The sequence below is a fragment of the Falco biarmicus genome, chromosome 1 (assembly GCF_023638135.1).
Source record: "Falco biarmicus isolate bFalBia1 chromosome 1, bFalBia1.pri, whole genome shotgun sequence".
Classification (NCBI taxonomy): domain Eukaryota; kingdom Metazoa; phylum Chordata; class Aves; order Falconiformes; family Falconidae; genus Falco; species Falco biarmicus.
In genome coordinates this window covers 123,328,412-123,353,987 of record NC_079288.1, presented here as the reverse complement: position 1 = coordinate 123,353,987, position 25,576 = coordinate 123,328,412, and the positions used below count along the sequence as shown (strand labels likewise).

At 38.5% G+C, this 25,576-nt stretch overlaps 1 protein-coding gene across 3 annotated transcripts in view; it reads left to right on the top strand.

The window, feature by feature from the left end:
• The window catches only part of WWC2 (WW and C2 domain containing 2), a 104,754-nt gene that overhangs the window by 12,875 nt on the left and 66,303 nt on the right, over positions 1-25,576 (top strand). For all 3 annotated transcript variants that reach the window (XM_056326363.1, XM_056326362.1, XM_056326364.1), the window contains exon 2: positions 24,655-24,764. In XM_056326363.1, coding sequence (XP_056182338.1) covers positions 24,655-24,764 — 110 coding nt within the window. The remainder of the gene's footprint in view (positions 1-24,654; positions 24,765-25,576) is intronic.

Genomic DNA, 25,576 nt, shown 5'->3' with positions numbered 1-25,576 from the left:
AAAAGATGATATTTTTTTTTAAATGGCCAGTATTAGAACTTCATCTGAACGCTCTCTTTTTTTTTTTCCCTCAGGTGTGGATAGTTTCCATCTGTTTAAGACACACAGTGATGTTTAAACCTGATGTCGCACTGATGATGAACACAGTAATATTCAGTTATCATGAAAGGTTTCATGTGGCCTTGATGATGCTGATGTCCTGATGGGGGTATTTTGATTACATGAAAAACTTTTAAGAATGGAATACTAAACTTTAAACACAAGATGATTGGATACTTGCAAAAATTTTGAAGGGTAGTAAGCTTAAAGGGAAACATTACTTCTTCTCAGCTTTTTAGACCAATACATGGGATTCATCTCTCCACAGGAAGTCACCTGTGCATATGCTTTATTAAAAGCAAACAATATTGTAAGCAGAGAAATGTGTGAAACCTGATATATTTTTGTCCTGTAGATGTGTTCTTTGTGCTAGATAGCAAGCTCTGGTTGGAGGTATTCCACTGCACAACGTTTATAATCTTTCTTGGGCTCTCTTCTTCCACCTTTCGTGTCATGTGAATACTCTGATCTCTAGCAATTGTTGAACTAGCTGGTTTTAAACTCTTGGTGAGAGAGTTAGAGGGAGAGAGATTTCATACTAATCTTTTCTGCAGCTTCTCCTTCTTACAGTGGCTCCTAGTGCCAAGATGAGGTTTGGCCCTGACTTAAGAATGGTTACATCTAAACAGAAGTATGTGTGTCAGGACATACATACCCTGGAAACTTAGTTTCGCAGTTGCCTGAACTGTAGTCCTAACCAGAATAGGTCGTAGCTCTCTTTTGGCCCATCTGATCCAGAAGTCAGTACTGAGAGGTGGGACTGGTACTTAACCAAGTTTCCTTAATTACAGAGTGCCTGGCAACTCAGGAGATTGTAAGCACTCCCAAACCCCACCTTTCCCAGTTGAGATGTAGCCAAAGAGTGCGACCTTTCTCCTCAGAGAAGTGCTATCCTATCTCTTCAGGGTATCTCCTTTGGCTGTCAGTCAGCCTGACATTGGTTGATGATGAAGTTAAAAAGGAACATTGGGATGGCAAAATCTTTCAAACTGCCCATTCCTATGGCGAGCGATCTATTTCTTTTCAAGAATGTCTACATTGAACTCAGGATTCTGAGCTAATCAATAAAGAGGGTAAATAAACTTCCTGCTGCTGTAGATAAGCTCATCAAGGTCCAAGCTAGGCAATTTAGGGACAGGTTTTTTATCTGTAGTGTTGAGACCTTTGGATCTGCTGTAGAAATATCCCAAGAATATACCAGCTAATGGAAATCAGATACTAATTTGGAAGAAAGGACAGTGGGCAGAGAATCTATATAATCAACAGTCTGTTTAACATTTTTTTTGTGATAAAAAGAAGCAAACCCAGAATTTTACAAAACCCATGTTCACTGTTCTATTTCAGAGAAACAAATTGGTGTGTTACTGTATTTCAGTTTTGGCTATCTGGTTGAGATATATTTGATTTTCATGTGAAAATATCTTTAATTTTCTTTGAGAGAATAAAATGGTTCATGATATGATATGAATGGGGCAGTATTCAGCTGGCACTTGTCAGTTTGGGTGGTCTGATGCTTAGATGAATTTATGAAAGGGAGAAATGAGACTAGCAGACACTGTAGGTTTGATTTTGTGAAGAAAATTCTGTGCTAGTAAAGGCTGAAGATATTTCCCTTTCCACCTTTTGTTTCTGTTTGACATTCCTCCCAGCTGTTAGGAACTCTGCTGTGAACCAGAGTAGAAAGGCTTAAAATAAGCAAGAGTAAAGATGAAAAAAAATCCCATTATAGGTCATATCGCAAGAAAAGCATATAGTACTACTTCATCAGTGAAAAGTGAATTTACCTCCTTTTTTTTTTTTTTGTTTAACTCTGTGAAGATGGATCGTTTTCCTTAAGCTTTGGTACTGAAGAGTTTATCTTGTGCAAGCGTGATCTCTGGATGATGTGGAGACTAAGGATAAATTAGGTACAGAATGTGTACTGAATTAATACTGACTTTAGTCTTGCATACAAATCTTGAAGTATGTGAAAGTAACAGCAAGCAACTGATGAAAATTAGTTTATTTTTCTTAAATTGAAACCACAATGTTTTAAAGTGGAGGTAGAATTTATACTGTTCATTATATTGAAACAGATGGGCCAATATATAATCTGTATTCCAGAAGAGCTTTAAAAATAACTGCAAGTGGAATTGCAGTGATTTACTGACTCAAAAGAAGTTGGCAGTGTAGACTGGGATTTGTGGGTAAACACTAGAGCAGGCTGCCCTGAGTGCTTTTGGGCATGACTCAGACCAACCTGGTCTGATTTCAGAGTTGTCATGCTTTGGGCAGCATCTTGAACCAGATGACCTCCAGAAGTTCCTTCCCATGTACATTATTCTGTGATTACCTTTTTTTTTTTTTTTGGCCTGCTATTACTAAAAAGAAATATTTCAGGATTTTATAACTGGCCTTTCCTTCATTATTATTTACTAGGCATATGTGGGTAAATGTGGCCTTATCAGGGTTAAATCATCAAATTAACTAAACAATGTATTTTAGAAAAAAGACTAGTTTCAGAGAAGTAATGTGTTGATATAATCTGTTTAAATTCAAGGAAAGTACTTCTTACTGTACACTGACATGAAGTCCTTAATCCCAAACACCTGTGCCTTTAATGGAACAATTAGGTGATGATCAAGTAGCTGCAATGATAAAGGAGACTGAAATGTGCTATATTGGAATAGGAATTATGAAGGTAGTGGGAGGTTTTGCAGTATAATTACAGTAACGGAACCACTGTCCACCTCAGTAGTGTTATAAAATGGTCTAAAGCTTCCTTTTGCTCTAGCTATCAGCCCTAGAAGCATAAGTATAGAAATTAAATTCCTTTCTCACTTTGAAGACCAGCTCTGCTCTATTTGGTATTAATATAGATCTCCAACACCTGGGAGTTAGCATGTACTTCTAATAACCCGAATTTTAGAATTTGGCGAGGAAAATGTATTTTACATCTAGTGGTTGGTTTATTAAAGTTACCTGTGTTGTGGGCTATGTTATTTGCAATGTAATGTTAAAGGTGGTACTACTACTAGTACTAGAAGCATCTGGTTAGGATTTTTTTTCTGTTCTTTCAAATGTGACTTTGGAAGGGACACACTTTAAAGTTTGTTCCAGGAGGCACTTTCAGAGATGGATGATTGAAAACAACTCTCCTGAGTGGCACCTTGCTGTACTTCATAGATCATAACAGCTTTTATTCACCACTGTGATTGTTTTTTAAATTACTACCTGTGGATGAATACTTGAAAGAATTGGCCTGCTGGCTGCATGTTTGGTTTGATTGGGGGCTATCTTGAAGCTGCCTTTAAATTACATGGGGTTCTTGATGATCCTAGCATTTTCTAATCTTCTTTGTGCTCCGTGGTTTGCTTTGTTTCTTAGATTCTGGAAATTTTAGGAAGAATAGTAATTCTATCTTTAATTCTTTTCTTGTTTAAAAAAAAAAGTGTGTCATTTCAAGCTAAGATACACCGAGATACTTCTTTTAAAAATTATAAAGTTGCAGTTCATGTTGCATTATTCTTCCACTGGAAGTTGTAAATTATGTAATGAATAATTATTATACTAATAGTTGCTGATGGACTGGAAATTCCTTAATTTGTAAGAGATAGATTTGTCACAGGGAAAGCTCCAAGTGACATCCATAATAGTGGTGTACAAAAGCAATACTGCTTTAATGAACTTTATTGAAAATATCGATATGGCAGTAGTGTCCTACTTGTTAGTGACAGTCCAGTGAAATGTCCTCCTGTGGAAAAACAAGACAGGCAGAAGAAAAGAGAGAAAATGTATGTTGTAAGACAAAGTGACAGTTGAAGTTGGTTGGAATATTTGAATAAACAATTTTTTCCAGAAGTTGCAGTGTTTATAAATCTGTATAAAATGTTCCGTTCTTCTGTTTTGATGAAAAATTTTTGTCAGAGGCCCTTTTGGGATTGTAAAAGACTGGGAAGATTTTATTGCTTATTAGTCAAGGTACTGGTCTGGAATGTGAAAGAATCTGATTCCAGTCTCTTTCCTGGCTCAGAATGACTTGATGCTATTGAAAAGCCATCTTCCCTGAAGGTACCTGAACATCCTAGGCCTGTTTCCTGAACTGCCATAACCCAAGGCGACAGGAAAATCTAGGTTTCAGTTTGGAAATTGAAACACTTTGAAAATTTTCGGGGGGGAAAAGCATACAAATAAATAAAAAGAAACAATGCTTTAGAAATTCCTGCGAAATCTAATTGTTGTCCTTCAGATAGCATTGAGAGGTATGCCTATCGCTAGAAGTATTTAACCAATCAAAGACTATCTGTAATCTCCATAAATTCCTCAGATTTTTATCAACAGCAGTTCCCAGCTTCAGTTGCCATGTCCTCTGTGCCCTCTGTTCATAGCATTTGGTCTTTTCTCTTTTCATTCAGAAAATAGCTTGAGTGACTAAGCAGAAGATAGTGTGATGGAAAGAGTGGGTCTTAGCCTGTTCAAATGTATCACTCCATCTGTAATGATAGAATGGAATAAATAAAAGGTAGGTAAGGCTGATGGCAGCAGAAGAACGCAACATTTTTCAGTGCCCTGAAGTCCACAATACGATTTAGATTGTTGGCAGCTTAACACCACAACTAGGATTGTTAGCAACTGGCAGGAGGAGCAGGATTTGCTCTGTACAGTTCATGTTAGTTCTGCTTCTTGGGCCACAAAGACATGCTTGGCCAGGCCTGCCTTTGCAGATCCCCAAAAAACCAAGTTCAGAGGGCCCTAGCTGTGGTTTGCACTACCTTTGCCCTTGGAAATTGCTTTCCCCTTTCTGCTTTCTTTTGCTGAGGCATGTAGCAGCTGGAGAAAGCAAACCAGAAGGAAACAAAGATGCGAAGGTCAGGGTTGGGGTGCTTCAGTTCTTGTTATTGTCTTAGGGAGGAGTTTGCATGCTATGGACATCCCCTCATACCTCAGCGGAGGTATTTCTCTGACCCTTCTCTACCTCATTCTGCATCTAGTGACTGTGAATCATGCTCTGCAAGCTATACTCTGTCCCACTCCGCTCTGCTGACACACTTAATGGTCTTTCTGCCTAATGGTGGGAGTGTCACGGGAGCATCACGCCACATGGATCATTCTGCCTATGTCCTCTCTGTCTGAAGCAGTTATCCATACTGCAGCACGCTGTCAGTTACAGCCCTTTCACAAGTATTTAGGCTACCCTAAATCATAGCCTAAGCATAGTGACTGTCAATAAGGTAAAGGCCCTTTGGACATCAATTAAGCTTCCTAGTCAGATTTGTGAAAAGAAGAGATTTTGTCTTCCCGAAGCCCAGTAAAAGGATCAAAAAATGTTCTAGCCTGCTTTTTTCGGCTGGCACAGTACATTGCCACGCTCCATCAACCAGACTAATTCTTTGGCTGCCAGCGAGGGTCACCAAGCGCTGCTGCTTCCTTGTCTATCTCCCAGCAGCTGGCTTTGTAGAGAGACAACAGGAAGAACAACCCAGGCATGGTAAAACAAGAAGATAACGCTGTTCGTTAAGTTTGCAAACTCTGTTCATCTCCGCTGCACAAGGCTATGCGTTTCTTCTGCAGGCTTTGGTCAAATGAAGCCAGATGTCAGCAGCAAAACTGAATGTGGCTCTGTGTGTTTTTGGGGGTTGTGGGCTGGTTTCTGTGGTTTCTGGGATTCCAGATAAAAGATGTCTGCTGTTACGATTAGACTCTCGAAGCCAGAAAACACTTCTAGACAGGGTGTCTTGTATGTGTGGGTGCAGAAATGCTAATAATGGTTGAAATGCTGTAATGTTAAGAAATGAGCAGTAGTGTTGCTCCACTGGTACCCAGAGACTGCTCTGGTATTGTTTGGTGCATGTCTCTCGTTCTTTCAAGTGATACTGCTATTTATGTACATTTACGTAAACCAAACCAGAGACATTGTTATAATCTGTTTATTGTAAATACAAGTGATAGAAATACAATGATTTTAACACAGAGAAAGGAGTAAGGTGAAGGAGGGAAAATGTGGCGGGCAAAATGAAATGCTTTTTGTATCTTTGGCATGAAGCAGTGAAGTCAGAAAAAAAGACAGACCCTTTCGCCTGGGCTTCCAATAGAGAGCAGAGTTTGTCCGCTATTTGTTCAGTGTAAAAAGTGATGAAACACATGAGTTGGGTTGGGAGAGGATAAAATTACTGTATAATGAAAAAGTCAGCGAAAAGCTGTGCCAATCACCTTTAGGAAGGAATGCAAGTGCTTTATTTTATTGCAAAACCCTACCTTCCTTACTGGTTTTGCCTATAAAAGTTCAGTTCTTCATAGCATGGCACAGGAAGAGATACTTGGTGTACTGGACAACTGAAAGCATGAAATGATCAGCCCATAAGTGCGTTATAAATGTTTAGAACTAAATGTAGAAGAATGGATTTTTCATTAAACAAGCACACAGCACTGATGATTCCTATTAACTTCTAGCATTTCAAAGACTTGACAGAAGATCAAATCTCTCTTTTTATGGCTGATTTAAATCAATCATTGTTCTGTCCGGCAAAATTCCAAGCACACATTTGAAAGCTCTTTTGAGAATTATCCTTCCCCCACCCTAGGTTATATCTGCCAGATCAGGAAATTCCAGCTTTTTCTCTTAAATTTACTATGGAATCCCCAGAGTCTGAAACACAGAAAACAGATTTTGGCTGGACTGTGAATAATCACGGTCCTCTCTTTCTTCCCTAACCTTTTCACGTACTTTCTAAAATAGAACTTTAGCCATGCAGAGTGCCTGCAGATAAGCTAAAAAAGAATTGCTTGCACTGATGTGGGCTTGAAAATCTGTCCTCTTGTTAGGTCAAACTCCATGCTTGTACATATTCTGACTGATTTTCCTTGTGTTTGTTTTCATTGCTTTATTTAATATACTGTAGAGCATTGAAATGCATGCAGGCACCCAATGGCATTTTCAACAGATTAGAAGTTTGACTGCTATTTAATTACAGTGCACGTACTTTTAAGCTTTCCAATACTTCTGGAAATTGTTTTAGATGACCGATGTTTATAGGATGAGAGTCAGAAGCCTAGCTTCCAAGCAGATATGTTTTGTTTTAAAAGCTTGAATGATACATGAAGTAATTTCCCAAAGGAACCTAAGGATATCGTGTAGAATTGGAGGAAAAATAGCATCTCACGGTATTAATATTTATGTTAAAGATTTTTCACAAAAGCAACTGATGTAGATTGATTTATGAGAGATAGTTGGAGACTTCCATGGAGAAGTTTAAAGAGATTACATAAGTAATTGGATAGTAGAGGTTTGTACCTGGGCTATCTCTTAAGAGCAATCTTCTCTATTCAGTTTAAAAGTATAATAAATGGCAAGTGGAGATGTAGTGCTTATCTTGGAAAGGACTGACTGTGTATTTCCACTGTGTGAGCTGATGTTGAGGTTTTTCATTACTCGAATTGTATAAAAACTTTACATCTAACAAAATACTTAAAGTGATTTTTATGAAGTAATCATTTAAAAATACTGTGTCTGAGAAATTCCAGAAGTCTGTGAAATTGCAGCTTTCTAGTCAGCTGAATTTATTGAAACATTGCTTATATGGCAGCTTGCTTCTTCCAGTACAAAAGATATATACAGCGTGGGAGATTACTGTTTAATCAATTGTTTATGCTTAGGTGTTGTTTTCTATGAAAGTGCCTCTGCTCAGTATTTGAGACAGTATTGTTGTTTTTTCAGTGTCATTAGCAATCGTTTTTAAACTCTCCTTACTAGAGCCTTATTAAGGAATTATTAGTTTTGGCTAAAAAAAAGTAAAAATGGCAAAGTAAAACCTCTCACCAAAGGACAAAATATTTTATAGGTTTTAATTCGGCAAACATGACAAAAGTCAGATAACTGAAGTGTTAATCACCTACAAAGTTTGCTTCTGGCCTTGTTGAAGGCAATGGCAAGCCTGCCTTTGACTTTGATGTTGAAGGAGGATGCACATGGAAGTTTCCTTGGCTTGTTCTGTGAAGCTGTGTGTCCTTTGCAGGATCGGGCACCTCACTGGTGCACGTTGTTCTGCTTTGAAATTCAAGTAGCCAGTAGACCAAGGTATTGCAATAAATAGAAATTTTCCTAATTGCACAACCATTTCCATTTCTTAAATGCTGTTCTCTGTAATTTCTTCCCTTTTCTCAAAAATAGGGCTTTGCAACCAGTTACGGTTGTTAGTCCAAAACCCCTCAACCTACCAAAATCAGCCTCGTAACTTTCAACTCATAAAACTGTATAAGGTAGTTAAGCAACTCTCCAATTTTGCTTAGTCTTATCTGTCTGTTTTAATAGCTTAATTGTAAGGAGGAGGAGGAGTAATCACGGATGTTACAGTACTACCTGTGATCTCCATCAAGAACCAGGATTTCAGTATCTGTTAGGGACTCTGTTTCATGACTGGTTCATACCAACCTGAACTGGGACTGCAAGTGGTTCAACCCTCTCTTGCATGGACTTTTGTACCAGTGATAAACTGGTTAGGCAGCTAAACTATTTAAAAAAAAAAATTACAAAATTTAAATCTCTCCTACTCGTTTTGTTCTTTGATTTGACTTACTATGCAGTCAGATGAGTGCCAGCACAAGTAAAAGAGAAGGGGCATGAACGCCTACCATGGAGGAAGAGCAGAGCTGTGATAGCCAGGTTAGATCCATTACGGAACCTGAGTATTTGGTGTGATATAGGCAAATAACAAAGATCTTTTTTTCCGTAGTCAAGATACACAACGATGGAGTTCTAAGCTCCAAGAAATGAAGGCAAAGTAGGAGTGAGTACAGATGTATGTGTGCACACGTGGTTTGGAAGTGTGGGGATAGCAAAGATTTTATAAGTATATGTAAAAAGCGTGGTTAGCTTTGAGAACAGAGTTACTCAGGTACAAATTCTCAGAGTAGCTTGTCCCACCACATGCCAGTCCTTGTGGTGAAATTCCCCCCCCCCTTACATAAAGGCTGAACTTATTTCAACTTACACCTTGTAGGTAGGGGCAGGTTGCCGCTGCATCCTTCTGAAGCCGCCTTTTCTCCAGGCTGAACAAACCCCAGTCCCTCAGCCTGTCTTCACAGGGCTAGTGCTCCAGCTCCCAACCATCGTGATGGCCTTCCCCTGGACTTGATCCCATTTGTGGATGTTTTTCTTGCCTTAGGAGACCAGATCTGGTTGCAGTATTTGAGATGCAGTCTAGTGAGTGCAGAGCAGAGGGGGTAATCCCTTCCCTCCATCTGCTGGACGTGCTCTTGCTGATACAGGAGGCTGTTGGCCTTCTCTGTAGCCAGGGCAATGGATCACTGCCAGCTCGCTGCCCACCAGGACCCCAGAGCTGCTCCACAGCTGCTCAGTCCCAGCCTGTATCGCTGTAAGGGGCATTTGCTTCCTGGGTGCAGGAGCTGCTGAATCTCTGAAGAAGGCTGGCTCGTTCCTATAGCCTAAGTCCTTCTGAACGGCGGTCGTGTCCTTGACAGTGTCGATTGTGTGTGTGTCCCAGTTTGGTGTCATCTGCAAGTCTGATGAGAGTGCACTGTGATGCCTTCTCCAGATCAGATGTTATTGGTTGATACAGATGTTAAACAGGGCAGGTCCCTCCGATAATCTGCATCTTACCGGCTTCCGGGTGGAATACAACCTGTTGACCACTAGCCCAAAAGAAGGCAAGCCTGGATTGCAGGCTGCTGTTACAAGACGAGGATAGATGAAGAGATTTGATACCATGTTTTCAGTCAGTGGAGACTAGCTATGACTAGGAAAAAAGTTAGGAGAAATTAGCGACTTATTATAAACTGTTAAATAACTACATGTTTATTAAATAATAATCAATTAGAGGGACTTCAAAGATACCTTTGCTTATGAGTTGCAGTAGCTCCATGATCTCTGTAGTTAGTGAGGCAGTTTTAAGAATTCTAACAGGGGTCCAGTTTGAAGTGTGCACAAAGTCAAAATCCTTTTTTATTTTTCCTTTTTTTTTTTTTTTTCCTCCCATTGGGGAGAACATTCTTTTCACTTTGTAAATTAACTCTTAGGATTTGTCTATTATGTGTTCCTTTCTGTTGCCAAAGGATAAAGTCGGTGGCATACCATTGAGCTATGCTGCTATTTTAGTAGCTATCTTGAAAAGTATCACCTCTCTGTTTGTTTGTTTGGGGTTTTTGTCTTTGTAATCATTAATATAAAGGCCAGCAGGTTCTATGTAGCTAGAGTCTTTTCTTTAAATTTACTTTAAGACAAAGTACTGTGTCTGGCATGGTTTCTGTCTTTGGCATTCTGATTTCCAGTCCTAAGAGCCTCAGGAAAGGAAGGAGTGGCAGATCTCGTTAATCTTTCTGCGTGTGCTAGAAGAAGAGTGAATTTAGAGTAGAAGCTCCAATAGGGAAATGGTTGCATCTGGAATATCACATTTACTCTCACTGTGGATCTATTCTTTGTGTTATTTGTGGACTGTGTTTTTGAAAGCAATTACAGTTTTTATCTCAACAAAACGCTGTAGCAGTGAGGTCCAGAGATGGTTGTGTGTTGTACAGAACTTTGTTCTGAGCCTGCTGTCTGTACGTTGTGTGCCTCCTTGTAGTGTAAGAAATGGAGAGTAAGTGCTGCCTGTTCGTTTCCTTGTATATAATATTTCCGCTCTGTAAGCAACTTCAGAAATGAATACTCTTAATCCGTTCAGTTACGTTACATTCCATTCTATACCCTGATCACCGTTGCACTCTTTTCTCTGTATCTTCTTGTCTGGTTTTACTTTCTAGCTGTTGTTGTGGTGTGGAAGTACAGGGCTATCAGAACTGAACACAGTATTAAAATGTAATCACACAATAGCTTTATAGAAATTATATTATGATGTTTTTTGTTTTATATTTCTTTCCTCTTAACTTGTAAATAAGCTGTTTGGCATTTTGGCTTCTGCTAAATGCTGAGCTGATTCAAAGAGCCATCCACAAGAAGCTGAATACTTCTTCGGTGATGTTGGCGAAAATACTTAATATCTCTCAATCCAATTAAAAGTGATTCAGTGGTACAAAATCTTGTCACAGATTTTTGTGCATAACCTCTTTCCTTTCGTAATTTTGAGTTTCTAAGCATTAGCTTAAGCAATTGAATTTGAAAACGTGCGAAATAACCTCATTCTTGTGTTCTCATCTTCTTTCCCCTTCTCACATACGCTTTCACCTTCAAAGACAGGACTGGTAAAAGATTGCTCTTGGCTACTCATCGGAGTATTGTGAATGTTCTTTTAATGTTTGTATGCTTATTTGAAGAAATGATGATTATTTACTCTGTCCTATTAGCAGCCACAGCCAGGGACTAGGTTTTAATACGTACTGTGTTTTCTGAAGTAATTCTTTAACCTGGATTAGAATAATCTTTTTAAATCAGTGCTGTGAACTGCTAATAAACCTGAAGGGAGTGCATTTCCACGTGTGGGAAAGGTAGACAGCTGTATTCCAGTCTGGTAGGTAGAGCACTAGCTCATCTGACAGCTCCAGGCTCCCTTTTAGAGTGTCTCACAAAACTCCTCAGCAATCTTTACAAATTTACTGCCTTGGAAGTATTTCCCCTGGTCTGAACAACTGTTTGTGCCAGACGTACTTGGTAAAGAGGAATGTGTGATAAGCAACTCTATGTTGAGGGTAGAGGAAAGGCTTATAAGTGTGCCATGCCTTTTTCTGGGGGGTGGGGTGGGTGGGTGTTGCCTTTTTTTCCTTCTTTTTCCCCTCTTTTTTGTTTTGTGGGGTTTGTTTTTTTTTTTTTCTTTTTGAACTTCACCTTTCTAGGAACCAAAAAGCATATCTGACCTGAAGGATGTTTAGTCAGTTTGACATGAGAGGTAAAAACTGGTTTCTTTTTTTTTTTTTTTTTCAATAGAAAGCAATGCTGCAACCAACTGTGTAGGTGCTGTATTCCTGCTAGCTCCTACCAGAAAATTTGCTGCATTTGTTACAGGTTTTGGGGTGGGTTTTTTTCAGGCAGTTTCTGGGAGTGGGTGTGTGGGAAGGAAGTCACAGCAGAACACTTAGATGTTTCCTGTTGGATAATTGTTGCATATTTCCCATTCCTCAGACTGCCACTGGGAATAAATTTAATCTAAAACTTGAATTCCGTTAATATTGTGAATAAAGAAATGTAAAAACAGTAGAGGTGCTGAAGGAACTCTGTGTTGATTTTGTTTAATATAATACTATTTTGGGAGTGTCTTGGAATATACAAAGAAAGGCAATTTAATTTTAATAAAGCATTGTGAACTAGTGAACAATATTAAAATAATTGGTGGGAGAAATTAAAATATAGGCCAGAACATATATCTGAAATCTTCTTCTAATTTTACAATACTGTAATTCTATAGTACCCTGACACTTCAGCATATTGCACTTTTAAGTTTGATGTATGAACTGTATGATTTGTATGAAGCAAACATATTTGCTACAGCCCTTACTCATTATTTCAGTTTTACTAATACACGTCAGGCTGTGGCTTCCATCACACTGTTGTCCAGAATGGAGAGATTTTTCTAGAGGCTGTCTTCTATGAAACCCTAGCTGAAATGACTTGAAGGAACTTTCTGAACTGTTTGCAGCAAGGGTTGGCAGACTGGTTTTTTTAGTGGTGTTTTATTAATATTAAAATATACATATATTCCCTCTTCCTTTTTTTTTTTTTTATGTTATGTTGCTTGAAGTTGTATAAAATCAGTGGAGGGTGTGTGTTTGTTTTCAAAGTAAAAAATTGTTAACACATTTTAAAGATTCCTCCTTCTGTGGCATCGGGAAATAGAATTTACCAGTGTCCAGAGGTTAGCCAAGTGGTTGTGTACCATCTGAGCTCTTCATTTAACTCGGGCTTTTTGCAACAGGAACTGCAGCGTACTGCAAAACATGCAATGATTTCATGAAGTACCCATGAGAAATTGTTACAAAGCAAGTGACTGGATGAGAAATTAGAACATGAAGAATTCAGTATTGAGAATAACTGTCAGAATGGGGTGCTCTCTCCCCTTGGGCGCAATTTGTAGGTCTGTGACTGAATTGCAATGACCTTGGACAGTTAACTCAAGTTTGCTCTTCCCTGCTTCTGGAATGATTGTGTACTTGGAGTGCTTCACAGTGCTGAAGTTGAATGTTTGTGAGGTTATTTGAGATGTTCAGATGGATGGTACTTTTCAAAAGTGCTTGTCACAGATCGAAGTATCCAGCTACTGAAATTGGTAATGCTCCTGCTGACTCCAGTGGCAGCAGAGTTAGGCGAGGAGAGTCTTTAAATATCCTCTCTGTAAATCCAAAGGTGTCTTGCAATGCAGGCATTTGTTTGCAGGAGGAGTGAAGGGGAGTTCACAGAACAAAATTCTCAAAATAATTTTCTGTAGCTGATGAGGTGGGTAGTGGGGTGATTTGGACTAGCGTGTGTATGAAATTACAGAGAAGAGGAAGGGGAAAGGTTAGGCAGAGGGAAAATCTTTTAATGCTGACATTAACTATCATGATTGTTTTCTGGTTTTGACTGTGTTCTTTCTTTGAAACGCATTTTTCTTTCCCAGATTTAATTTTCACACTACAGAAATGTCCCATATTTAACCCTTTAGTAGTTAACCATCAGCCACAGAGCCTGCTTTTGATATTTCGTGCCTGACAGAGAACCAAGCTGGAAAGCCATCCAAAATAACAGAAAAAATGTTTTGCATATTTATTATAAGTCTCTAAGTGTTTCTGGTTTGATTTATTCTAATAAAGTGTTCCAATCTACAGATATTTTCCTCCCATTGTTTGTTATATCAAGCTTTAATTAAATGGTAAGATTTTGGGGACAGATGTTGCTCCTGTTTGCATATGGACATTATTGCAGAGTTTGTGCCTTTTTTCACAAACCAGTGCTTGGCTGGGTTTGTTTTTGGTAGGTTTTGGGGGTTTTTTTTGGTGGGGTGGTATGTGTCTGTCTTTTTTTTTTCTTTAACTTGCGGATTTCTAAGGATACAACTACTGTAGAGGAATGGTTTGATAACAAATGCATGAAATGAGAAGCATAGTGGTACAGGACAGGTAAAGGAAACATTTCCATGTTTGCAGGTAGAGATTGTAGGAATTGGGAACGCTTAAAATTACTGGAAAAAGATCATGGTTTTTTTGGACCTAGTTTAAAACCAATAGGTAAGTTTGTGTACTCAATTGATAACAACGTGGTTTCCCTCTATCAACAGTGTATGGTCATGTATATACAAATAACCTATAGCAACACTGCACATAATAGCCTTTTCATAATGTCACTGCATTTGAGCTTTCCGGGGGAAGGCTCAAAGGTCGTATCGTTGGTTTATGGCTGTGGAATTATCCCCGTGCTAGGGTATGGTTATCAGACATTCCTCACATTCCAGGTGTCTAATATTATAGTGCTTACACGCCAGTGCAGGACCAACTGCTGTGTCAAAGAAAAACGCAGGAGGAAACATTCATGGCATAACCCATTTCCACTGCTCTGCCCCCCCGCCTTCCCCCCCTAACCTTTCAAAATGTCATCTTTGAGTTGAACTTGGCAATGGTAAAGGGGTAAACAAATTAGAAGTAGTGATTTGGCTGGGGGGGGGTGTTGCCCTACAAACACAAATAGCTACTATGCTGAGCTGGAAAGTATTGGTTCTCCTTTTCACGTAAGTATTGGGTTTCTTTCAGTACCTTCAATGATAAAATAATGTAGCAAAATATATAGTTGTCTTGAGGGTGGGTTTTTTTTCACTGGTGGTAATTGTTGAGTGAAAAACCAAAACCAGTTTATCATAATCAAAAGGAAAAGGAAACAAATAAACCCATGCCAGCAGGCAGTTTGACCTGGTCCTGCAACCAGTGGGTGTGGGTCCCTTCCTTCCCAAAACCATTCTTCTCCTTCTGGGTCTCAGCTATTCAGTTCATACGCCTTTTCAGCAACACCTGTGAAGGGACAGTGAGCTGACATTGAGCTAATGCTAACCCCTTTGTAAGGCAGTTATGCGCTGCTGGATTGCTGTTACCATGTATTTTATGGCAGTCATTAACATGCACATAGCATCTTACCATAAGGTGGAAGGCAGCATATTCCTTCTGTGCTCACCTCCCCCTATCTTCTGTCTCCTGTACTGAAATCTTGTGTGTTGCGTGTTCCCTTGCTTCCTTTTGGGTGTGCACACATGTGTGAAAAGGACACCCTGGTTTGTGGTTTTTTTCTGTGGAGGAAACGGGCAGGGTCTTTAGAGGACCTGAAAATTTTCATCCTTTTCTGTATGGCATAAAGCTTAGGGAATTTGCAGATGTGTAGGATTTCTGAGCATTGAAGATAAGTCTTTTAAAATAAAAAAATAAAAAGGATGGTAATTTTTGTTAATATATTGCAAGCACTTGATTGCTGATAATTTTACAGGATTCTTGCAAAACTCCTGAGCGAAGCAGGAAGGTATTTTTGGGTAAAACTCTGTGTTCCACCATATAAGATTATTTTTTAAAATTTGTTTTGGTTTGATTCCACCCCCACCCACCCCCCGCCCCTACTTGGTGGATTTCCTGGTTTTGGGTTTGGTTCACTACTTCTGCAGATTTTACTGGCCCCTCTAAGGCAACACCCCACCCCCCCCACACCCCAAGTATATGTCCTATATTTGTCTAAAGGGATAGTGTTGATTCTGTAGGGGTGTTTTTGTTCGGCTGTTTTTATTATCAGGTTGTGTTTTTGAAGAGTTACTTGTGCTGCTGTTAAAATAAGTAGACTCAATTTTTTTGCAGTTGTAAGTAGGTTTTAGTTTTAAAGAACTTCCTGCGCTCTATGTGGAATGTATCTTTTCTAGTAAATACATGTCTATAGTGCCTTAAAATGGTTATGTTCATAATAGATATTGGAAGCTAAGAACTTTTGTCAGATTGATGGGTTTTGATGTTGTACAAGTTTAGTAAGTGATGTATAAAAATATTGAATTTAGGATTTTTTGTTGTAGTGGGGTTGCAGAAAGGTTAGTTGGTTTGTTTTCATCCTTATCCTAGCAGTTAAACGTTTAACTAAATCGAGTAGTGGTTCTGGAAACATTTGCAGAATGGAGTACAGTTTTCTGCTGTAGTTAGTGCTTGTCTCCTACACCAGTCTGGTGAGTTATCAGCTTGTTATTTCTAACCAGTACTTAACTGAATAGTGTGAACGGTTGTGTGCCATGGTACAGTGTATGAAACTCTGAGTTGGTCTTCAGCAAGACCCTTTGGCAGAAGCAGTCAGAACTGATGATGGGCTGATACTGCCATTTCACGTGGTGTTAGTAATGCAGCTGTCTCTCTGGAGGGCTAACTGGGAACTAAGACACTGTTCAGTCCGCTACGATTTGTAGCAAAGCATTTCAAAACAGCCTTGAGTACTCTGCCTAAATTACAGAGAAGAAATTGCTACGCAGTACTCCAAAAAGGTTTAAAAAACCCCAAACCCTATGAGCACGGAAAAAGATGAGATACTAGATTTGAGTTTCTGCTTGATCTTTGTGTGCTTCGAGCACAACATTGTGTTCACCTGGGCTGCTGGCTAGCTAGATGAGAGCCTTTTAATGGAAATTGTAGTTTTCAAAGTCTTAGATGTTCCCTGAAACATAATTGAATGTGGTCTAGTCCTATCTACATGAACTGACAGCTCATTTGTAAATGCAGGATGTTGTAAACCACTGTCAGTGTGAGTTCAGTACTGGAAACCCAAGTTTCTGAGCTTGTAAAATAGTTGTGAGAGCCCATTATCCCAGTAGTACATTACCCAAATAATGTCTAGCTGTTCCGCGTAGCTTTAAGGTGGTGAACTTACTTATGTATGTCTCTTAGTATAATCCTCTATTTACATGTGTATACATTTTTGTTTACCAAGAAAACCCTGCAAAACCCAAGAAGTATCTTTCTTTAAGGCCAGCTGTCTGTAGTAAGTATTCAAGGGCTTAAAAGAATCATAGGATAGAAATTGCAAGCTATTAAACATTATACTATACCTCTGTAGTTTTTTAGAAAATTAGAATCAGTGCCCACATATTTCAAGTTTCCATTCTACAAATTTGACTGTTTTACCTGTCTTTTGTATTACCAGGAACAAAGTGATCTGAAATCTGGAAAACACATGAAAATTAATTAAATGTGTTCAGGAAATACTTACCGATGGAGTTACCAATTCCTTGCCTCCTAAAAGTGTGTACTCTGCTGTGACTTTATTCTTTGCAATTAGTTTTTAAGTATCCAGTACATGCTAGTGGCTATAGGCATAAAGCAGTGTAATTTAATGTTATAGAGAATTTTTCATAATTAAAGATTTGAGTTTGAACTACTTTTAGTAATTCTGTATTGGTGTAGAAAAGGTAATGTGCATGTTTGCTGTCTTTTAAACACAGGCATTTGTTAACTTTCATGCATCTTGTGATCAAGGTAAACAGATGCATGACCTTGCGTATTTATTCATTTTACACCACTATTCTAAAGCAGGAGCTGCCACCATGCCACTCCTTGTTTGGTGTGTACTAATGTGGTACTGATGTCCACTTAATTACTCTTTCGACATAATACCTGTAATAAAGTGTCAGTATATCTTAATAATACCCTTATTAAAAGAGAATGTACCTCAACAATGCAAAGGTTGTACATAATGTCTTGCTCTGATGCCTGAACAGAAGGCCCTACTGAGTTAAGAATATGATGTTTAGAAGCTGAAATCCTGTCAACAGACTCGTGAATTAGCTTTTTTAAGACAGAAAGATTGTGCATAGGATTTGCTAGTTTCTGGAATTGAATGAGCAAAGGTTATGGCAAAAGTGTATTTTATGGGCATGCAAATTCTGCCCCTTTTTACGGATAAATGGCCCAGTTACCACTTTTTAAAGTTAGGTAAGTGACAGCAGTATTATTAATAGAAAATAAATCCATTTTGCTATGGCTTCAGCTGCTGTAATTTGTAGAAGAGAGATTTGTCTTCCCTATGTAATTGACTTTCATACTGTTAATGGATAGTGACCTCAGCCATAGGAAGCGGTAGTGCCTCTCTTTAACTCTGACCTGCAATGTGGATCTACAGCTTGGTATTTTTCGCTCTTCTGCATGCACTCTGCTCCTGGGGTAGTATTCATCCCTCTTAAATTCAGTTACCTTGTATAGGCTAAAGGAGCCTTGCATTCAGAGTCCTCCTGTAGCCACTAGAGAAAGAGGGAAGCCTTCAATGTCATTCATCTTCAATCTAAACAGATATGCCGAATCAGCTTTTCTAGGGAACCTAAAGGAATAATTCAGGTTAGATAACTAACTTTTGAAGTTAAAGAGATTAATTGCACCCCTGAGTTTTATATAAGAAATCTATCTTGGGTGCTTGAACTGAGTCAAATCCATGTTTGGGAGGATATTTGGAATGGGATTAGAAGATACATTTATAGATCCTCCAAAGTCACAATGCCTATAGCATTGGAAAGTTGGGTAAGAATTGAATTGATTTTAGGATCCAGCTTGAGCAGTTCGCTAGAATTCCAGTTCTAGCAAAGAATTTAGAACGTTTTTCTTCTTCTGTTTATACATTCCTTTACCTGATCAATTGATTTGAATTTTTACATTTGTTGATCTTGAGCTACTGGATCAAAATAAGAATTAAATACTTTCAGTCATCCTTTTGCAGAATTAGTAGTTAGCTGATGCTGATCATGTGTTCCTATTCTGTATCATTGTGCTAATTGAAAATATTTTTGGGGAAGCGCTTAGAGGAAACTTTTGTGTTACAGTTGTGTTGTTATCAGTAAGCCATCTGTAACCACCCTTCTGTAATGGCGCGTGTAGGTAAACGAGCCAGTTTCCAGGAAAGTGTGCATGTATCATTGGGTTTCTTCTGTTACCTTTTAATAGATGCTCATTGCTGCACATCTAAATAGTAACTTAATGTTTTGTCTTCTCAGCTCCTGGAGTGTGGAGAAGAGGTATATTTTTCAGAACAGTTTCTGTCTAGAAAAAGTGCTAGCAAGTACTGCATTCTAAGAAAAAATAATGTATAACATACATCATTATGTATGAGAATGAGTGGGTGTGAAATTTAATCAGCACAGCACTTCACGTAAGTGTCACACAAGACCTTGCTACATGGCAAAGAACATGATGCCCTTTTGGGTAGGGGATAATTGGGATTTGGTGAAAGTTTGAATGCATATTGAAGTTGCTATAGAAGTTCAGCATTGATCCTCGTTATAAGTGAGTTCAAAACTCCAAGTCTTGACTGTAGGTCAAGAGCAGCACAGCAAAGGAGGTATTCTTGGAAGTCATTTTGAAAGAGATTAAGATGAACCTGTTCATAATGCTCAGGTATTTATGTACCTCTTACCAACCTGCAATGGCTTCCTTTCTAATTGAGGAGAAGTCGTCTCAGATTTGTTGGGGGGTGGGGTGGAGTGTGTTGCCTGTCTGTGTTGCGTCCCATTCCCCCCCCACGCCCCAGTTCTCTGAGATCTGCCAACTGTAACGTTTCTCTCTTCCACACACCCTATATTATACCACATATATTATAAATCACAATAAATTACCCTGAGAAAATTGATGCAAATAGTTCTATCTAAGCAAACAATGTCAAGCTGTTCTCACGTAGCCCTTCAGAGTATGGATAAAAACAGGTCTCGGGAGTATGCTAAGGAGGTCAGTGATGCTGGTATCAGCTGAGTTTGGAAGAGAGCGAAGACCAAAGTCCAGAGTCCTAATGAAGTCCTGATAAAGTAGAATCCGAATCATAATATGGATAACCTCTGGTTCAGTGTTACAATTGATTTAATCCCAAATAGATTTTGGAGAAAAAACGACTCTGAGAAGGTATGCAGTAGAATGTAGCATTACTCTTGCATGGAACAATGTGTTAAAAATAGCGTGTGTGTGTGTTTATGCATATATGTCTACACATACATATGCATACACATTTTTAAGAATGTACACATTGATAATCTCAGATCACAGAGGTGTGAAATACTGTGGGCTGTCCATATCTTGACAGAAAGATAGCATTCACTAGTATATGTAGTAAATTTCTTGTTTTTTGTGGACCCTGACCTTAGGAAGGAACCTTTCTTCTATGTATTTTTGTGGTCGTAGGGAGTACATCAGGCAAGCAAGTTGTCCAAATGGAACAATATTGCACTGACAATCCATCAGTCGGTAGCTACAGTTCCATTTTGCAGTATCATCAGCCTCTGCATTAATGTTAGATGCATATACAGACTTCCAGGCATGGCTGCAGATGCAATATTAACTGTTAATAATACCATATATATAATTGTAGAATCTACATTTTAAGATCTTGAATAACTTTATATTTTGAAAACTTTAAAGAAAAATGTGGATTTGAGGTGGTAATACAGCTTCTCAATTTGTAAACTGTATTTGTCTCCTAGGTTTCCCAGAGCATCTGTGAAGTGACTGGCAGTAACATAATTATATACTATTTATATAATGGAATTACAGAACGCTTCCTGGTTTTCTTAAGAGTAGCCACTTCTTGATACACATGCCTGCCTGCTTCTTGTTCTTTTGATCCAGGGAGTACATTTTAATCCATATGCTGAAATGGGAGTGTTGCAGCCATATAGGGTTGAGTAGATAAAAATGTTATATGCGAGCTAAAGGCTGATAAATTAGTCTTCACTTGGAAGGAGTTCTGTAAGGTTAAACAAAAAAAAAAGTGCCTATAGGTGGGAATACTTCTGCTTAATGATGTGCATTTAAAAAAATCCCACTTTTTGTTTACTAATTGAACTTCATAGTATACTTAATGTGGACTTTTAAGCCATCCTTTTTAGAGTATTGGCATTCTTTTAAGAACGTGTAAATGGAAGACTACAAAAAAAGACTGAAAAAGTATTATAAACTACCTCAGAATATCAGTGCCCTGAGATGCAGCACTTAATCCTCTATTATGGTGCAATAAACCTAATTTTTCTTGGGTCATGGTTCATGAATGTAACGGCAGTCTGTCTATCATAGGTTATTATGTCACAGATAATGATCTTCACGCAGACAAGATTCCTTCAGTCCATGCTCCTAGGTATTATTTCCTTTCCAATAATATCTCGTAACTCTCTTTGCTTTCAGCTTTTGTCTGGAAAATTTTCTCTTGCATTTTACTTACCTTCATGTCATGTTAATCTCATCCATTTGCCATACCTATTTTGAAAGCAAATACTCTTTATGTTGGGACAGTTATGAGATCCCTAATCAATTGGGTATCACCTTGTGCTGATTTCTGCTCCATTGTAAAAGTTCATGTTGGGCTTAAAAATCTTGTACTATTAAAAGACTGGAACAAAAAAGACATTGCGGGGATGTAAGACTCTTAAGCAATCGTGATCTTGTTATGTACAAACCTGTTCATGTTTTAAAAATCTGCTCAGGAGCAGTTCTTCTGACATAGTTCAGGTCTTAAGGCTGCAATGGCCAAGCATGATCCAGCAGAGCAGAATTCATTTTTGCTCAGTACTGTCTGTATTTCAGGGCCTCTGTCTCCCTCCTCTTCTTCTTTTGTTCAAGGTCCAGAGTGGTTCACCAAGTACTTTTCCACAGTTTTTTAGTGTGGCTTTAATTTATGGAGTGTCTGGGGTAAGAGGGTGGTTGCTATTCATTCTCACGGTGTCCGATTTCTGACAAGTGATAACACCTGGACAGAACATCCACATGGCCAGAGCTGTCTGCTGTCTAATCTACGGAATGTGCTATAACAGTAAGAAGTCAGTATTTGATTAAAAAGAAAATTGGTGTGGAGTGCAGATGAAAAGACGGGCTAGTACTGGGTTTATATCCTTCCTGCAGAGGTTTGGTGAAATTAATGCTTATGCAGAGTTCTAAATGAATTTATTAGAGGCCATCTGGCCATGTTTATCCAAGTTTGTTATCATCCTTACCCTGCTATATGGTATTTCAAATATTTTTTCTACTTGAACTACAAGACTTGTATTTTGAGTTAATGCTATAATGTTAAAACTAAGGATGATGTTGAACTTTTATTTTTATTCAATTTAAAGTCTTTTATGAAAATCCACGTATGTAACCTAATTTGAGGCAGGATTTTCTTCACAGCAAGATGTGCCCTTGTAGTTGGCACAGGTTCACACGACAAACCGAACTCACCAAAGGGCTGCTGCTTCTACATGATTGATGCAGCCTCTGAGCTGTAGTGGCCTGGGAACTCTCTGGCACGCGTACCCCGTGTTCAGTCCTCGGCGTGCTGTGGACAGCCTGGCTGAAGCTGTGGTGGTGTGTGTTATCCTGGCTTTAAAAAGCTTCTCCTGCTTTCCTGAGAGCCGTCTCTTTCTGCCTAGCTATTACTGTTTGCAAACAAAACGGTTGCCTTTGAAGTGATGCTGGTTGTTGCTAGGAGGTGGCGTTTGGGCAGGTGTATTCGATACAGTGGTGCTGGGCAGCTGCCGCTTTGTGAGCCAGCTGTTTGCCTCCTGAGCTGTGTCATTGCCATCCTGGCCACAGCAGCACAGCTTCTGCTGCCCTGAGAGGAGGAGGAAGGTGAGGAGCAGTGGCAGGTCTTCTCAGAACAGCCTCGCTCAGAGCAGTGCTGCGTCTGGATTTAAAACTGTATGTTGGCGCTGGGAAAGTATAGAATGGGTAGGCTTGGCTTGCTGCGGACCTGGAGTCTCTCTGGAGGTCACTGGGGAGTTTGCCCCAGTCAGCTTCAGTGGGATGCTCTCCTGCATTGTAGTGAGGAGGACGGGTCATATCCATTTGAGATCTCCTTTCTAAAAAGAGGTCTTGGACCGTGAGGCAGCATATAGTGGCTTACAGCTGAGGAGGAGGAGGACAGGTACTTCAGAAGCTCTACCTTCTCACTCTGCTGAGAAAAGTGTCTGTGGCTGGCCATTCTCATGCAGAATGTCTCCCAGTAAACAGAACTTTTCTCACAGCTTGCTTGTACTGTTTAGAATCCATATTTTATATCCTAGTGATCCAGATGTAATACCACATTGGTGGTCTTGCCAGATTTTTGTAATAGGTTTAGATGCGTGTGGTTGTTTTTCATAGCAGTTTGTAAGTGGCAATAAATTAGCAAATTTGCCTTATACATGTTAATGTGTTCAGGACCTCAAATTAAGCACTGGTAACCTTCATAAGATTATGTGTGAACTTTGGAGAAATATAAGAAAGTAGATTCATGCTTACAATTTTAAAAAATTTTTTAAAAAATCACTATTCAAAAGGTTTTTGGATCCTAAGAGCTTGGTTCTTTGTAATTTCTGCAACCCTAGTTTAGAGGAATTAAGTGTTTTGCTACTTGAAGAATTGGTAGGTCAGATCCATCAATAATAAAAATGTATTTGTGGGACAGTTTTCTAAATCAAACCTTTGCTCAAATTTCTATTTTCTCAGCTGCATAAAGAATTTAATTCTACAGTTTTGTAAAGTATTTTCTGCCTGATGTTTTCTATACAAAAAGCGAATTCATTTTGTAGAAAGTAAAATGTACTATTTTCTCTTTTATTCCTCACAAAAACTTTGATAAACCATTTTTTTTTTTTTTTGGTCAGAAACTAATTGAAGAAAACATACTGAAACATAAAAAATCATATGTGAATTAGACTCTTAGCTTTTTATTTGTATGTAATTTTAATGATGAGATGAAAAAACAGTCTTAGGTGATAGAACTTAATTTAAGCAGCAGTGAGTAAAGGAGCTGATGCTCGTGTGTCCCACAAACTGCTCTTGATAATCTTACTCAGAGGATTTATTTTTTTCCCCCAAACTCTGGATGTATACTAATCATATTGTTGCTATGGTGACAATAAAATCTTAAATCTCTTGGTTTTCCTATTCAGTATCTCAGTATATCAGATATGACATTTATCTGTGGGTTATCAACAGGAAACTCAATACTCATTTAATTTTATTATTTTTTTCTTTAAAAGGCAAAAAGATGATGTCAAGCTTTGCTCAGCCTCAGTTGGCAAACAGTCCATGCATTATCATCATCAATCTATTTCTTTTAACTAATAGATGCCTCCATTACTAAAATGAAAAACTTTGTCTTTGTGAAAAAGCACCATCTGAACATCTAAAGGCCATTAAATGTTACTTATGTCTACTGTATGCACACTGCTGCTTGTTTTAGTCAAGTACGTGGATTGGTAAGTGCTGCTAACTGCATCTTAGGTGGTTGTATTCTCTTTCCTGAGTTTCCTGTCTGTGGTCATTAGAAAAGATGACCGTAAAATCTTGTGCTGTCATCACAGACTCAAAGTTGAAGTTCTTCTGGGGACAAATACAAGTGTAGATTTTTAATATTTTTTTTTACAAGTTATTGGTTATTGTTTAATTTTAAACTTAAATTTTAAAGATGTTGCAGTGAATTTCTCATTTGAATGGCTGTACTGAAAAATGTTTGCAACAGCTTGTATTACGTTCTTGGAGTGAATGAATTCAGAAGGATGGAATAGGAAAAAAGTCAAGAGCCTAAACTTTAAGAGGGAGAAAACAACCTGCTTTCCTTTCTCCCTGCTATCTTTCTTTAGCTTCTGTCATAATAGGAATTAATATGAAAAACATATGTATGGAAGAGAGAAAAGCTTTACCATTAACAAGTTTCTTTGTTTATAGGTTAACAAAGCCCTTATCGTTTGCGGATTGTGTTGGGGATGAACTGCCATGGGGATGGGAAGCTGCATATGATCCTCAGATTGGTGTATACTATATTGATCACATCAACCGTAAGTATTTCTCAGTTTCTGATCATGTAAGAAGTCTTATCTTGATTAGACTTTCCTGAGAATCTTCTAAAGCATAACTGGGAGTAGGGAAAGATTTATTATAAGTGAAGCATAGTTAAAAGTAACAGCTTCTGATTTTCCAGTAGAGAAATTATCCCATTTGTGTGCATGGGTTTGTGGGGGTTGGTTGCAGATGTATTATAGCTGGCTCAATATTATTCATATGACTTTTTCCGTGGAAGAAGTCCACGTAACGTAGTAAATAAAGATGGTTTACATCTGTTGGCATCTGCAAAGTGTAGGATGTTTGGCAGCTATATGAGTAACAAAAACTGGATTCAGCCTAACTACTGAAAGGAACGATTGTAGATAAGGTAATATGGAGCGAGGGGTATTTAACTTGTATATGAGATCTGGCAAATGTAGGGTAGTTCTAAGAATGTTCCAGAATATGTTTCAGGCTATAAGTAATGCTATATTTTGTGGTAAGTGGAAAGGGAACGGGGAATCAAAATACTGGGGTAAATTTGCCCTTTGGTAGAACATTATTGGCTTCAAAAGGCTTACAAGAAAATCTGCTGGTATGACTAAATCCATTTCTACTTATATTTTTAATTGCATGGGAATTATGTCTAAACCATACAAAACTATAGCAAAATTTGAGATACAATGCTTGTTAGGCTTACTGAAATGAGTATGTTCCTGAAAGCATTTTTGTCGTCTTTTTCTGTGTTTTATTACTCCATATTAATTGATCCCTTTTTCTATTTTCTCAGAAATTGTCTTTAATCACGTAATAGGAGAGATTCTAT